This window comes from Gobio gobio, assembly GCF_949357685.1.
Source record: "Gobio gobio genome assembly, chromosome: 16".
NCBI classification, from domain to species: domain Eukaryota; kingdom Metazoa; phylum Chordata; class Actinopteri; order Cypriniformes; family Gobionidae; genus Gobio; species Gobio gobio.
Genome location: NC_137109.1, coordinates 19,167,035 through 19,183,341, shown reverse-complemented (window position 1 = coordinate 19,183,341; position 16,307 = coordinate 19,167,035). Strand labels below are relative to the sequence as shown.

At 39.1% G+C, this 16,307-nt stretch overlaps 1 protein-coding gene across 1 annotated transcript; it reads right to left on the bottom strand.

Moving 5' to 3' along the window:
• Positions 1 to 1,681: 1,681 nt before the first annotated feature.
• LOC307140000 (inactive all-trans-retinol 13,14-reductase-like) lies at positions 1,682 to 16,307 on the bottom strand (the record flags this gene model as incomplete). The annotated part of the gene is made up of 12 exons (XM_079839242.1): positions 1,682 to 1,827; positions 8,442 to 8,598; positions 8,687 to 8,853; positions 8,936 to 9,045; positions 9,123 to 9,261; positions 9,382 to 9,501; positions 9,606 to 9,803; positions 9,889 to 10,084; positions 10,158 to 10,399; positions 10,489 to 10,671; positions 10,745 to 10,879; positions 16,175 to 16,307. The coding sequence occupies 12 exons, from the start codon at positions 16,305 to 16,307 to the stop codon at positions 1,682 to 1,684; spliced, it is 1,926 nt and encodes a 641-aa protein (XP_079695368.1).

The window sequence follows — 16,307 nt, the reverse complement described above, 5'->3', positions numbered from 1 at the left end:
GCTTCCTGTGAGTGTGTCCTGACTGGTGCTACTTTCAGCTTCTTCACTTTGACCTTTACTAACTGATGTTGGCCTACTTTTGTGCATTTGATGAGTTGAGGAACCTGGCTCTGTAGACAACAAATACCATGACTCAAATAGTTGTATCAAAAATAAACCAATACTTTCCAATTCAGTTCAGTTAAAATAGATGTGACCAGTTAATACTAAAAACAAATAATAAAGTAATTTCCCTCACAAGACAATCTTCCGCACAACCCCATTTCAAAGATGACTTGGAGGGTCAGTGAATCAGACGATGCCACATCTGTTGCTGCAGGACATCATAAGAAGTTTAATATCATATCACTATGACATAATCGATTTAAATGTAAAAGAAGAAGGTAATGTTGATGTAAACCCTTTATTTTAAATGTTAAATTTTATATAAATATTACATGAAAACAATGCCATTAAACTCTAATTTAGGAGTTAGGGGTTGGCAAACTAGCCAAGTCAAGTAACCTTTATTTATATAACACTTTTTACAATACATAGTTTTCAAATCCACTTTACAGTGATGACAGGAAAAGGATGCAACAAAGTTTGTTTCGGCTTTACAGTAGATCTAGAAGAAATAGTGTCATAGTTCTCCTCTGGCCAATGAGCAAATAGTGTATGATTAGGATTCAGGCAGCATTTCAGGTCAGAAGTGAGATTGGATAGGAATGTTCAGAATGTTTGGATGGAGACAGGTTTGAGGATCAGTGCCACTGGCTGTCGTGTCGATGAAGCCTTCACAGGTGACAGTCAAATCTCTGCTGATACTTCAGGGATGCGTTGTGGTCGTGTCTAAGCGCAGGTCCACCATCTGATCTGGATATGGCCTGGATATTCTAGGGCTGCCCTTAAAGCTTTTAAGTCAAGTAGTCCTTTAAGTGATTAGTCGACTAATCGCACGCATACAGTATATTAAAGCCACACATAATAACGAGCCTTTAATAGAAAAAAACCCAAGCAGTGCTCAAGCGCTCACAAAGCTTGCCACAGCACACTGACAAATGTAATGATTTTGTCATGAAAAAAGAACAGCATGGAGACTGTCAGAACATTTGATAAACGTAGTGTTTTCAGCTGCAGTGAAGTTGACGATGCGGACTCGTCATCTCTGCAGTGCACAGCTATATGCATGTTTCATAACAATCTTATGATATTTGTTTTCCATTTGGATTGGTTCATTTAAAATAAACAATTTCAAGCTTTCAATAGATGTATTTCTCATGCCTTTGAGGAAAATCCATGCTGAATTTCAATTGATGCGCTCAAGTTCACAGAGATGGGATGACAGAAAGTACAGGTTTGTTTCATTTTGCAAAAGCACTATTGAGTGCACAAATTAGTTGTGTTTTATTCATCAACTCTTGATAGGAGACCAAAAATGTAGTAGCTTAATGCAAGTGATCAGTGTCTGCAGTAAGCATGCTAAACTTTAGCTTCCACACGAACACATAGATAAGGGACCAATACATTTATCCAGGTTAACGTTAGTGACCTAATTGCAATACCGTATACATTACCAGGAACACATTGTGTAGTCAGCTTTATTCAGAGTTGCTGCAAAACAAGATACAGCAAGAGAACAAGTAGGGTATGAAAGGGATAGTCATTAGACAATAACTTTATATAGACACAGGAAATACATTCACTCCAGTTTCTTGACCACCTTCCTCTTCAGGTTCTTTTGTTGGAGTAGAAGGTCAATATACAGACAGTGATCCACAACACTTGAAGCACAGATAAGACCACCATGCAGAGCACCAGCGTAACCAGCAGAGAAAACATCTTGTCCTGAAGTGAAAACAAAAGACAGATTTTCATATTGGAAGTTATAATCAAAACTAACAGGGAACCGTACCGTTCTCCACCTACGGTTCAGCATGCACTTCCAGTTAAACTTAAATCTGATGACGCCTGTTGAAAATGCATAAAACAGACAGAGCTTGGCTAATGTCGGTTTCTGTCAATGGATATGCATTCTAGCCTCTCAATAGGTTATAACAGCCAAAAAACAAAAAGCAACTTTGTGAACTTGGTTTAATATGAGTGCCGAATGCACTAATATATAACCAGTCAGTCACATCACCTGGGTGTTGATAGCGTGCAAATATGGAGTTCTTTCAAGTCTTCTGTTTGAACTACGGATGCATCGAATCCAGATTTTTGGGGTTCGGCCGAATCTGAAACCTTCTCTCATCCTCAGTCCATTAATCACAGTAAACACATTAATGAAGTAAACAACGTCCACAGCAGTGTAGGGATGCTATTGACCATTTAACTGTTAACCGAAAGTAAGAACTTTGACTGATTAATACTACCAGCTAAACTGTTTTTAATGCTTTTGTTTGTTTTTTGGTGCATGGTTAAGAAAAATGCTGTATAGCGTTATTTGTTCACTCACGGAGTGCGTCGACATGTGCAACCACAAACAAGATATCATTATCGCAAAATGAAGCAATGGAAAAGCTTACTGTGTGGTACCATTTCAACAGAAAAATACAGCAGTAGTACAAGCTCCTGACTGGTGGAAGGCTTCCCGAGGCTGGCTACTCTAGCGAGGCGTTATCTCTGTAGCCTATTCCCAGGACAGTGCCATCTGAAGCCTTGTTTAAGGCTTTTAATAGTGTGGTTTTGGTCTGATGCAATGTTTTTACTAAAGTAAACATTGTCGTGCATGTTCTTCTCGCCGCTGTTTCATGATGGTTTATAGAAAAATTACCCCGAGTCGTCCTCTGTCGTTTCAAAGAACAATCCAACGGAGAGCTCAGGACGCGCATGCGTCGTGGAGGCATACACGGAAGTCGAGAACAAGTTGGAAAAAGGTGTTATTTTGATTTTTTGCGCACAAAAACTGTCATCGCATTGTAAGATTATTGTAGAGCCACTGTGGTGAGAGACTTTGTAACGACGTTTTAAGTGCCTTTCATGGATCTTGGAAGTGTCAATGTACTGAATGCCAATGGAGGCCTGTCTGAAGCCTTTCTCAGCCATCAGCTTTCAACTAAACTATCTTCATTTGTGTTCCGAATATGAACGGAGGTCTTACGGGTGTCCAACGACATGAGGGTGAGTAATTAATGACAGAACTTTCATTTTTGGGTGAACTAACCCTTTAAAGTAGCTACTGCCACGTTTTCGGTTCATGAGTTCCATTTTCACTTACAACAGCGGCGTCATTACGTTCGACCAGCGGGGCGCGCATAGTGCAAGCCTAGGGTTCGGTGGAAATAAATTCTGAGGTTCGGCAGAAACCGAACCCAGCCAAAAAGCCCAATATTCGGCCGAATCCGAACCCTGGATTCGGTGCATCCCTAGTTTGAACAGACAAGTTTACAGAGAAATCATGTAAACATGCCCGTCTTGACGAGAACGCTATCAAACATAGGTTAGGTCTCAAGTAAACAGTCGAGATAGACATGTATCAGTATTTTGGATTCCTACTCTAGTTAGGCTTCAGACAGGCCTCCATTGGCATTCAGTACATTGACACTTCCAAGATCCATGAAAGGCACTTAAAACGTTGTTACAAAGTCTCTCACCACAGTGGCTCTACAATAATCTTACAATGCGACAATAGTTTTTGTGCGCAAAATCAAAATAACACCTTTTTCCAACTTGTTCTCGACTTCCGTGTATGCCTCCACGACGCATGCGCGTCCTGAGCTCTCCGTTGGGTTGTTCTTTGAAACGACAGAGGACGACTCGGGGTAATTTTTCTATAAAACCCAGGTCCGCCAGTATCTAGAGTCATACGTTCTAACAAGGAGGCTAACGGCTGCAATCTCTAGCAGTCATTATAGGGTCTCGAAACCAGGAGTGAGGTGTACTCACAGCAACTACTACATGGACTCAGTTACACGCACCCCCCTAAACCTCACATCCACGTAACGGCACCAATGTAACCCCTCCTGTTCAAACAGGACTCGAACCCGGGTCATGCCGGCGTTGTATAAAAGGAGGCTAAAGGCTGCAACCTCTAGCCTCCGTTACAGTCTCAATGTGAAAGTCTAATATTCCTGCTGTCCGTTTATTAATGTTAATCGGAGAAGAGAAAAGTCACTCACTGCTCTTGAAACTTTAAGAATGATGCTTTAATTTATACAGTGAAGATATGCAATGTTTAACATTAGCTAGGGCTGGGACGGTTACTGCGATCGCCTACCACTGGTCTGAGATCGTCACCGCAGCGGAAAAAAAAAAAATATATATATATTGGCCTGCACATGTGCGCACGTGGTGTCCAATTCCATGGATTCATTGATTCTAAAAAATGACATGGACTGTATCTAATGACGTGTGTTTTATATGGATTAAAGGTTTTCTAAACAAAACTTCAAAAGATGGAGCAAATCTGACCTTTCGCGAGTTGGGGAGCGCAATGTTCCATTATAACATTCCATTTGTATTGACTAGTAGGCCTATATGCGAGAGTTCCTGTGTAATGTCTTGTAGCCTATAATTTGAATTTCATTTTACTGAAGCATAAAATACAGGCGCATAAGCAGGACCTCCGTTTTTAATTGCACGTGCTTAACACAATTCACTCACGTGGTTGCGCAGCCGACAATAGCGGGTAGGTAGATAGAAGTCATGAAAGAATAATAAAAAAATAATAAAAAAAAACCGCCCGGGCCATGGGTTTGTGTCGAACGCTGGTGACCGCTTTCTCCCATAGCTGGCAAAAAACAAAACAAAAAAAAAAACAAACCACCTTCAGAAAGAACAAACTGAGCTGGACCTGCCTCAGCACTCCTTAGTACTGGTAAGTTTTAACTCTCCCAACTCTGTTTGGGAAAGATTGACTACAAATAAGCTGGGCCTGTGAAATTTCATTCAATAAATAATCTATTGTAGGCAATTAGATACAAGTAGGCTATGTGACTCTGAAATTCCAATTTCATTAAAAGGCTATCGAAAAAGATATCCATCTGGCAGGCTTACAATCACAGTAGTGCGCAACACTTTGTTAAATTAAATAGCCTTCGTTAAAGGGGTGGTAAACCACGATTTCACTATTCTAACTTTAGCTAACGTGTAATGTTGCTGCTTGAGCATAAACAACATCTGCAAAGTTTCAACGTTCAAAGTTTAAAGCAAAGGGAGATATCTGCTTTTAAAGAAATCAGTTTCTAAGAACTACAGCAAACGGCCAGTAGGCGACTACACACATTCCTCCAGGGTTGGTGACATCAACAGGCTCAATATTTACATAAACCCCTCCTCCGAGAATATTAAATAAGGGGGGGGTGAGGCCATTTTGTATCGCGGCGCTGTTGTGGTATAGTAGGCTGGAGTGTTGTTGCCGCGATGCAGAGGAAACGCTGTTATTTCCATCTGGATTGCAGGTCTGGGGCACTTGCGCTGTTCAGCAGTCCTTGGGACGGGGGTGCGTTGCAGAGCGTTTAACATACAGCATGTTATATGCACGTGTGTTTGAGTCAGCGGGGAAATCAGGCGCTTAGGGCTCCTGCAGCACATCTAACAGAGGAAAACATCCACAGTCTTCGCGATTTCAATGCCAGATTTGCACAACGTCAGCTGCGTGAAAAAAAACACTGCCGGTGCGTGGATGCACGACGCGCGCTGCACATTTCACGGAGGACAACACGATCTTCCACAAACTTCGCGAGTTCAATACAGGATATGCACAACGGCTTGTCCTGAAAGCTGGATTTACAAACAGAAGCTGTTCACGGGCCACAACCTGTAAGTCTGATTTATTTTTCATCGTGTTTTCCTGTAATAGGTTGTAGCAAGGAAGTAAACAGATGACAACGCTGTTCTGCAAACCAGTCTGTTAAATGCTCATTCATACTTAACGTTATCCGACGAACACCTAACGTTACAAACATTAACGTTAAAATCTCAACAGCGAACCTGGCATTAGTGTAAATGATTCTTTGATTAGAGCTTTTATGTATTGTTTATCTACAGGCATGCTAAACATGGTTCTGTGTGTGATTTGGCTAACTTACTAGTTAAAGCCAGTGCTTAGTGTTCGTTTTGGGTTAGTTCTTGCGACAGATATTTGGCTATAATCGTTCTAAAAATACAAAAGTTAGTGCCATTCAGTAGCGATCATTATAGATCCGCAGTCTTTACTCTTGAGGACTGAACAGGTTCTGCTCGATCATCTTCATTCAAATGTTCTGGGTCTGATTCGGGCTCAGATTGGTGTGGTTTTATTGACGCCGTTGTTTCTAATGCTGCTTTCACGTGCTCTCGGAATTATCGTAAATACGAGTTTCCTAGGTAAACATTGCACATGAACGCCCTCACATTTTGAAACTTGAATGCTATGAGCTCGTAATCACGACTTCAGAAATCGGAATTATCAAATTTCCGATAGCACGTGAAGGCAGCATAATACTGAACAGCCTCCGGTAAGGGGCGTGACGTTTCCGACGTGCACTGCGGTTAGCGAATCACAACACACTGGGCCAGAACCAATCTGAGCCCACTGCATTTTTGAGGGACTGGCTTCATACAACCCGGAAAGCATCAGACCGTTTTACAAGGAGGGACAGAGCAGTGTAGAATAAAGGTCAAATATATGAAAAATAAGGCAATTTTTTTTTAAACGAAGCATGAACACATGTTACAATGCACCCCACAAACACAGTCAAGCCTTCAAAAGAATGTGTTTTACCACCCCTTTAAATATTTGAACCAATGAGACAAACGCGCACACAAGATTTAAATATGGAATATAAATAACTTGTATATATATTTAAGGAATATACAATCACTGTAGTGTGAGCAGCAACTACGTTAAATTAGCCTAAATAGTGTTCGTTAAATAGCCTTGAACCCCTAAGACAATAGCGCACACCACACGAGATATGTAAATTAATATAAATATGTAAAGGTTATAATAAATATAATATTCATATTATATATAAAAGTAGCATAATATACAAATCATGTTAGTGAGAGCACCGAGTGACGACACTTTGTTAAATTAAATAGCCTTGAGCCTTCGTTAAATAGTCTTCATTAACCACCGAGACAAAAGCGCACATGAGATGTAAATTGTAATGTAAATTAATAGCCTGAATATGTAAAAATATGTAATATAAATACTATATTTTATATTATATGCGCTGTGTGTGCAGGAAAGTCGTTAGTTTGTTTGATGACGATGACTGTAATCTGAAAGTAAAAATATGGGAAATAAACCAACATGAACAAATAATCCATACCGTCCCAGCCATTACACTACTACATTTCTGTACCTGAAAGATAATCAACTGTTAGTAGGGGTGTGACGAGATCTCGTGCCACGAGATCTTGTGAGACTAAACTGTAACGAGATTGAGGTGAAAAGCTGTCTCGTGTCATTGTCATGACAGAGTGTGAGGGGGAAGTTAGGATAGAATATGCCAATGCTACGTTTAAATCACGCCTACACTCTAGTTTTGCTTTTTATATAAATAAAAACAATTTACTTCAGGTGAATAACAGTCACTTCAATTCCATCAGCTCATCCAACACAAGCTGTTCGAGTTTACCTACGTAGTGCGCAGCACTGCCACTGATCACGTGACAAGACAATGAGCACGTGTTAAGTGTTAGTGAAGCGCTCGCATTGAGCGTGTGTTACATGTTAGTGGATTGGACCATGGCGGAGGATTCGTTATGCAGCAGAAGCGTCAGACTTAGATTTAAAAAATGTCATTCAGCACCACTGCTCCCTATTCACAGAGTACACACGATCGCGAAAGTGAAAAATAAAACGGGAACGCGCATTCAAACGTGATTTCAATACCGTTTGAAAGAGTCTCCCTGGGGCACGCAAATATCTCCCAATACATCTCATTGCAACCATCTCTTAGCTCTGGATCATGCAAAAAAAAAAATATTTGGTCTTTATTTGCACTTTAAACATTGAGTACTTTTATTATGGTTATTGTTTGCATTTAAAATCTGATCAATTTGTGGGAAGGAGTTCAGTTAGGTCAAAAAGAAGCTCATGTGCAGTTCTAAAGGTCTGAAGAAACAATACAGGAAAGCAGCCAGTTGAGTTTTTGGCTAAACCTTTACAGTGCTTGTTGTCTTTTACTGCATATGATAATTCATACTCCGAAAGTAGAACTGAAATGACATTACAAGGAGTTGAAACACTTCAAATGCACCTGCAAACAATTTATCATTGAGGATATTCTTAATACCATGTAAACATCGCGTTCACCCAGTCTCGTCACACCCCTAACTGTTAGATTTCTAAATCTGAAAAGCTGTTTGTTTTATTTGCATCTTTGCTCCATTGTTGCTTGAATATTTGTTCTCATTTTCTTTTATTTAACAGTAGGCCTTTCCCCGAACCATAAAACTGTGATACAAACTAAACTGTTAAACAGAAATCATAACAATTGCACCCCTAAAACAGTTACACAGAATATTACCTGACAGGTAGAGGTTCTTGATGGGTGTGTTGCACCTGATCTTGGCAATGTTCAGAGGTTGGCATCTCTCCACACTGTGTTCTGCAGACAGCATGGACCCATAAGTGGCCCCAAGCCCATGCATGTTAATGGGACTGACTGCATGCAACAGCGCCACCTACAGAAGGCAGGACATGGATCATTCAAGTTACACATTTGGTCACTATTAGTTAACCAAGCAGCACTCATGACACAGGACAGTTTACCTTCTCTTTCAGCTTGGGGAAGTGGACACAGGCCCAGTCAAAAAGATGATTAGCAAATCTCATCTTGTATTTTTCATATTCTTCTCCTCTTTCAGTCTCATTGACATTGTTCCACTGGCCAAACCACTTTGGATTTACCATAGTATGGATAACCATACGTGACTGCCCTAAAACAAATGCACACATTTTAGTTGGTTAACTTACTACTTTGATGGATCTGGGTGTATAAAATACAGAGAGGAAGTTAACCTGGGAAACTAGTGAATGAGGTGGGATCCTTAGCAGAGGGGAAGGAAAGGTACATCATGGGGATGTTGTCAGGTGCGTCCTCTTTGTCTGAATCAAAGTACTCTTCCATGCTAAATAAGAAAGCCAATTGAGTTTTAGAGTAGAAAGAGATCCTTTTAACATGAAGTAATCAGATGTGAACACCTACACTTCATCCATATTGTTGCTCTTATAGAGTCGCATGTTGGTTGAGGAGATGCCCAGTTCTTCCATAGTGGCATTAAAGCCTGCAAACACCTGGAAAAAGCCTTTGCCTGGCTTAAGAGTATGAAGATAATCCTGGATCTCTGGGAGAAGCACAATATGCACATTAACCCAGGGGAGTAAAAAAGTAAAAATCTGGCCAGTAATAATTTCACATGTAGAGTACTCTAGACTACTTATATTGAAGACATTCAGTCACGTACTTGGATTTGCCTGGATCTCTGGAGTCAGAAGCTTCTTGAAGGTGGTGAACATACCAGCATTTGAAATAATCACAGGTGCCAGAATTTCAACATCTTTACCCCCAGTCTTCACAGCCACTCCTGAAAGAGTCAGCCCTTATTAGTTTCCTGCGTCGGAAAGCTACTGGAGCCAAATTTGTAAAGGAGGTCACCACATTGTGCCACATCCCTAGTTCAGAACTCACCATATGCATTTTGTTTTCTATCAACTAGAATGCTGGACACGGGAGCATTGACCAGGACTCTTCCTCCATGCTTCTCCAAAAGCAGAATGATGTGGTATGGGATCTCACTAGCACCACCCTTAGGATAATACACCCCACGCTTCGAATGGTGCAAGAAAAGGGCATCCATCATGCAGCTGGAGTTTTTGGGTGGGACACCTTAGAAGGAAAAAAAAAAACTACCATTAATTCAAATGCTTTAAAAGGCCAAAAATGTTGAGAAACCAACAGAAGCTTCTTTTACCATAAAATACTTGAGAAAACACTGTGAGGAGGTCATGGTTGCTGGTAAAAGTCTTGACCATGTCTGTTGTACTGGTGCGGGAGTATCTGAAAATTGGGGAGATCAAGTCAGCGAGTCCACTCCACAATATGAAGCGAGCAAACCAGAGCGGGATCATCTTCAGCACACACAGCAGATGGATCTTCTTGGAAGAGATCTATAAAGGAAAAGACAATGTGACACCAAAACCACACTCCATAAAGCCTGATAAAACAAACCGAGCTAAATACCTTCATGATTTTGAAAAGCTCCTCTACTGCTTTAGTATCATTTGGAAACTGCTTCTTAAGATGAGCCTCCATCTGCTTCTTGCCGCTGTAAATGGTGTATTCTTTATGTTGAGTTCCTCTACCAATAACAACGGTGTCCACATGGGAACCCTGCTCAGCAAAATGCACCTGGCCATCAGTGATTAGATCCAATGCAATTTTCAGCAAGCTGTTCTCATGAAGTTGTCCAACATAATGGAAGCCTTTGACAAATCATGTACATTGCGTAAGTGATAAAAGTCAAGATATTCAGCATTTGATACAAGTCCATGAATATCATTGAGGTTCTTACCACAGTCAAACTGAAAGCCTTTCTCAATGAAGGCCTTACACATGCCTCCTGCCTGCTTGTCTTGCTCCAACACTAGGACTTTCTTTCCTAACTTTGCTAAAGTTGCTGCTGCAGTCAAACCACCAATACCACTGCCAATCACAATGACGTCCAAGTTTCTGGGCACTTCAAATTCATCAAATTCTGCAGGCAAAGTAGCAACATTAGTCAACAATGGACACCTCTCATGTGCAATACCTCAACAAAGTGCATGTACCTTTCCGGAGCACTCTGTCCTTTTTCTTCTGGTCTACAACTAGTGAACCAGGAGGACTGATGGTCCCCTTGCACAGTCCACTTCTCCTGCCAAACAGATACCAGAATGTGCCACGAGCCCAATCCACAAGCCATTCTAAGAAAAGCAGAATCCACCACATCTTCAATTGCTTGCAAAAGAGCAGCTGGTGTTTTCAGTTTCAGGAGCGACTGCTGGTGAATTCACCCTTGATGTTAAAAGCTCAAGCAGCAGCTCTTTCCAGAGACTGCAGACAGTAGACTAGCACTGGTGATTGGGTTAAGGCCCTATTTATTAGCCTAAATTGTGGGCGGAGACACTTATTTAAATCAGATTTGCATTTGCAGACTGATTGCTTTGTGTTAATTGCTTATATCAGCTGTTTTCCCTAAAATGTAACCCTTTACACCTTTGCATATTAACTTAACTCTGTATTTATAAGAATTTATATTTGAATCAGTTTCAGCGACATTTGGAAGCAGGGATTTTGTTAATTTGTTCAAAAACGCAGTATCGTATAACAAGATTTAATATTTTAGCATTTATGTATTTCTTTCACCCAAATCTTTTTATGAGTATCAAAATATTTAGCTGGGGAATTCTGGTTTATTTGACACGGAATTACCAAATAACAAGTACAATTTCCTAACGTGATTTATGGTATTAATAACATATCTTGCCATTTTATGACACAAAAAGTCTTTATAAGCACAGCAGCTTATAAATGATGCTGTTGTGTTGTCTTGTTTAAAAAGAAGACTTGTTGATCATTTAGCCGATGTCCTTCAAAATCTGTGTATTAAATTATTGCATACATGCAAGTGGAATGATACAAACAGTGAAATAGTTGGTGATACAGGTTCACCCATGGTGATACAGGTAGAATATTGCATGGCTGGAAAAGGCTCTCAGTCAATCAGAATCGAGAACTATAAATTATTGTTATAAAAATAAAAGTATATGGAACACATTTTTAAAAAAAAAAACACATTTTTATAAGAAATATACATATATAAACAGATTACTTTTTCAAGTAACTAGTAAAGTAACGCATTACTTTTCAAATTTACAACAAAATGTCTGAGTTACTTTTTCACATTTATTTGACTGACAGCTCTCCTGTCCCCATATTGAGAAAAATCGAGAGTAAGTGCAGAGGCATTGTGCGTAAACATGATGGTTATTGTAGCTCTAGACTAAATGTGAGCATTTATTCATCTCACTTGCACAATAAAGATTCAGTACTCCTGAAAATGAATAAAATCAGTCAAATGCAAAGAGTATGCAAACCTCTAATAATTAAATGTTAAATAAAACAAATATTTTTATGCATAATCTACCTTTATTGACCAATGTCTTGCTGCTGACCTTTAATGATTCAGTTAAACCATGAGCAAAAATTACTAGATTTTTATTAGTCCTATTCTTCCATTATCCAGAATGGCAGCACAGCACAGCAGACCTGTGCCCTCTACTGTTCATGCGTGAATTCGCATTTTTACCTCAGCCTGAGGCTTATTTCAATTTTGGTGAGAAAAGGTCTTTACATTTGTTCAAAAATTTAACTTTTTTGTTATAAAAATAACCCAAGCCCAGCCCAGGTGAGAAAAAGTAACGTAAAAGTAACGCAAAAGTAACGTAAAAGTAATGTAACGCATTACTTTTCTTAAAAAAGTAACTAAGTAACTCAACTTAGTTACTTTTTAAGGGAGTAACGCAATATTGTAATGCATTACTTTTCAAAGTAACTTTTCCCAACACTGTATAAATATATATATATATATATATATATATATATATATATATATATATATATATATATATATATATATATATATATATATATAAAGAAAGAAATCTGATCATTACTATCGTGTTTTTTTGCATGCATTTGTGTGTCATCCTATAGTGCTTTACCTTAAATTTATATTGATATCATAGCCTTCATTTCTCCTTTGAGTTTGGGCTTCCTGTGAGTGTGTCCTGACTGGTGCTACTTTAAGCTTCTTCCCTTTGACCATTACTAACTGATGTTGGCCTACTTTCGTGCATTTGCTGGGTTGAGGAACCTGGCTCTGTAGACAACAAATTGGGATGGTTTTGTTAATTGGGATCACAAAGTGAGATTGGAAAGGAACATTCAGAATATTTGTATGGAGATGGGTTTATTGAGGATCAGTGCCACTGGCTGTCGTGTCAGTGAGGCCTTCACAGGGTAGAGTCTAGTTAACACAAATCTCTACTGACGTCCTGGATCTGGCTGCATGCGTTGTGGTTGTGTCTAGGCGCAGGTCCTCCATCTGATCCGGATACAGCTGACTACATCATGCGTTGTGGTCGTGTCTAGGTGCAGGTCCCCCATCTGATCTGGATACAGCTGACTACATCATGCGTTGTGGTCAGGCCCGTCGCGACAAGGCAGGCAAACCAAGCAATTGCTTGGGGCCCCGAGCTGGCCTGGGGCCCCAAGACAACGACAGGTTAAGAATAAAATGCAACAACAAACTGTGTGAGCGCCCCTTTGATAGTCACTGCTGTAAAGTGCAATGACACTGTTATCGGGATCCCCCTCAAGGGGGCCCCTCTCAATAGTCGCTGACAGTGCGCCAACCACGCGTTCTCTGCAGCCGGCAAAATACAAAACCTCCTCAGCAGTCATCATGAAGCGGAATTATGCTTCAGGAAGCCAGAAAAGAAAAAAGAGAAAGGAAGAGGAGGATGAGAAAAAACAAGATAGTGGTAAGTGATAAATTACACTGGATAAAATAGCTCTACTTGTCTTGTACAAAAATTGTGTAATTTGCAGCAGGTAGGCTTGCAAAAATATGTTTATGTTAGCTACCTGCCTGACGGCAAATGCTGCTTGTAACGAACAGTTAGTGCAACCTTTTTTTCGAACGGACGGAATATGTTTACATACTGTAATATGTTTTTTTAACGCAGTCGCAGATCTGTTCCAGAATCACTGTTTATCGTATTTAATGACATGACATTGCTATAGCTTTGTAATAGGTTTTGATGAAAGTGGCATAGCATGCTATACTAACTATTATTTATGCTATGCATAAATAACCTGGAATAGTTAATATAGCATCAGAGGTGGAAAGTAACGAATTACATTTACTCGCGTTACTGTAATTGAGTAGTTTTTCTGTGTACTTCTACTTTTTTAAGTAGTTTTAAAAATCTGTAATTTTACTTTTACTTAAGTATGTTTTGTTTTAAGTATTGTTCTTCGCTACATTTTAAACCACATCCGTTACTGAGTAAAATAAATAAATAAATAATACGAAAGTGGGGAAAAAGCGATCCGGAAACGACTGCATTGAATTGAAGGGCGGGAGAACGCGCAAAAATCACAAACCGATGGAGACGGACAAGACATGTCAGTGATGCAGATCCAGCTGAAAGCGAAACGCCTTTGTGAACCAGTTAGTTAGACTGGGAATACTTTGGAAATAGAAATAAATAACGTGGTGTTGTCCTGGAGGATAGGCTATCAAAGTTACAAAAAATGTTGATGCAAATGAGGAAACGCATAGAACATGTTCGGGAACACCATCCCTCTGTGCAGATAAAGGTATGTTTTTAACGTAAGGCCGAGTGATTTCTGTGATGCAGAGGGAATCCAGTCACGACATTTAATTTACAGTATAAAGCAGATTTCACGTAAAACAAGCAAACTGATGGATTAATGATTACATCAATGGTAGAGCTGTACAATAAATCAGATCGCGACATGGTCTGTGAATATTAAAGCAAAACACTGCTATATAAATAAATGATCTGCTTGTGATGAGCAGCGCCGTTTCGTCTACTACATACTCAAGTAAGCGATGCTCGTGGTGTTTTAACGTCTCACAAACCATATTTGGACATGAACACATGAACATTTTAAAAAACAATCAAATACACTCAAACAGGTTTTCACAGAAGCAGCTCTTCACTAAAACCCATCAAAATAAACGTTTTTGAAAATCTCTGTTTTGCAGCACTTTGCCAAAAAATAAAAGGATAAAAGTTTGTTACATTTTATTTAATTACCACCGTTTTGGTCATATATTTGTATCAAAATCATAAAAAGAAAAAATTCATAGGATTCGTAAACATTTTAATAAGTTAATGATAAAAATAAGTTGTTAATCTAATTCATAACCATTTATTGAATTTGGTTGATTAGACATGTTTTATTGAAATTTTAATTAACGAAACAAATGGTTTCAAGTTTGTTATAATAAAGCATTTGTTCAACCAAAAAAAAAAAAAAAAAAACAGTTTTCATTAATTTAATGCCAATTTAACTGGTGATAATAATATCCATAATTTAATAATACAGTTTATTTATTAAATAATTGTTTAATACTGTGATGCTGTGAAACTCTGAGTACATTTTAAATGAACTACTTTTTACTTTTACTTGAGTACATTTTTAGACCGGTACTTTTACTTGTACTTAAGTAAAATTTCTTTGAAGTAATAGTACTTTTACTTTAGTAGAATATTTTGTTACTCTTTCCACCTCTGTATAGCATTCTATATTAACTATTATTATAAACATTATTTAACCAGAAAGAGGCAGAGGAACAGGATTTTTTCATAGCTTATCTTAATGTGCTAGTGTTGGGATATACGGTAGTGACAGTTTATACAAATATTACATTATTTTTATAAGTTACCAATGGATCTTGAACAGTTACTTTATACTGTGTGGCAATTTTTCGTTACATTTTGAAGTACAGTATCAGGACAACCCACATGTTTTACTGGTACTGTTTATTAACTATTTAACAAGGTATTATAGTCAGCTGTTGCAACTTTATAATAACCATCCAGATAATGTTTATAGACAGTTTACAAACCAACTAGTAACCCTTAACTAAGTGTTAGGAATATCTGGTCCGTCTATCTATGTAATGTTTATAGATGTTTTAAAAATGGTTTCTTAAAGGTTTACAAACATTTTTTAATGGTACAGTGGTGTTTTTGGCAAATGTTCAATTGTTAAAAATTTTCAATTTTTATGCACATTATATGCAACAGCAGTATTTGCACTGTAAAACTTTTTTATTTATATAAATAAATGTATATATCAGTGTGGGTGAACTTAAACTGTATGGCTATGCTGTGGTTCCTGTAGGCTTTGCGTGCGGGGGTGGGGGGTATTGGGGGGGCCTCCATGTCCATTTTGCTTGGGGCCCCCAAATTCCTTCAAACGGCCCTGGTTGTGGTCGTGTCTAGGTGCAGGTCCACCATCTGATCTGGATACGGCCTGGATCCGGCTGACTACATCATGCGTTGTGGTCTTGTCTAGGTGCAGGTCCTTCAAATGATCAGGATACAGCCTGTATCCGGCTGACTACATCATGTGTTGTGGTCGTGTCTAGGTGCAGGTCCTTCATCTGATCTGGATACGGCCTGGATCCGGCTGACTACATAATGTGTTGTGGTTTTGTCTAGGCGCAGGTCCTTCATCTGATCTGGATACAGCCTGGATCGGGCTGACTACATCATGTGTTGTGGTATTGTCTAGGCGCAGGTCCTTCAT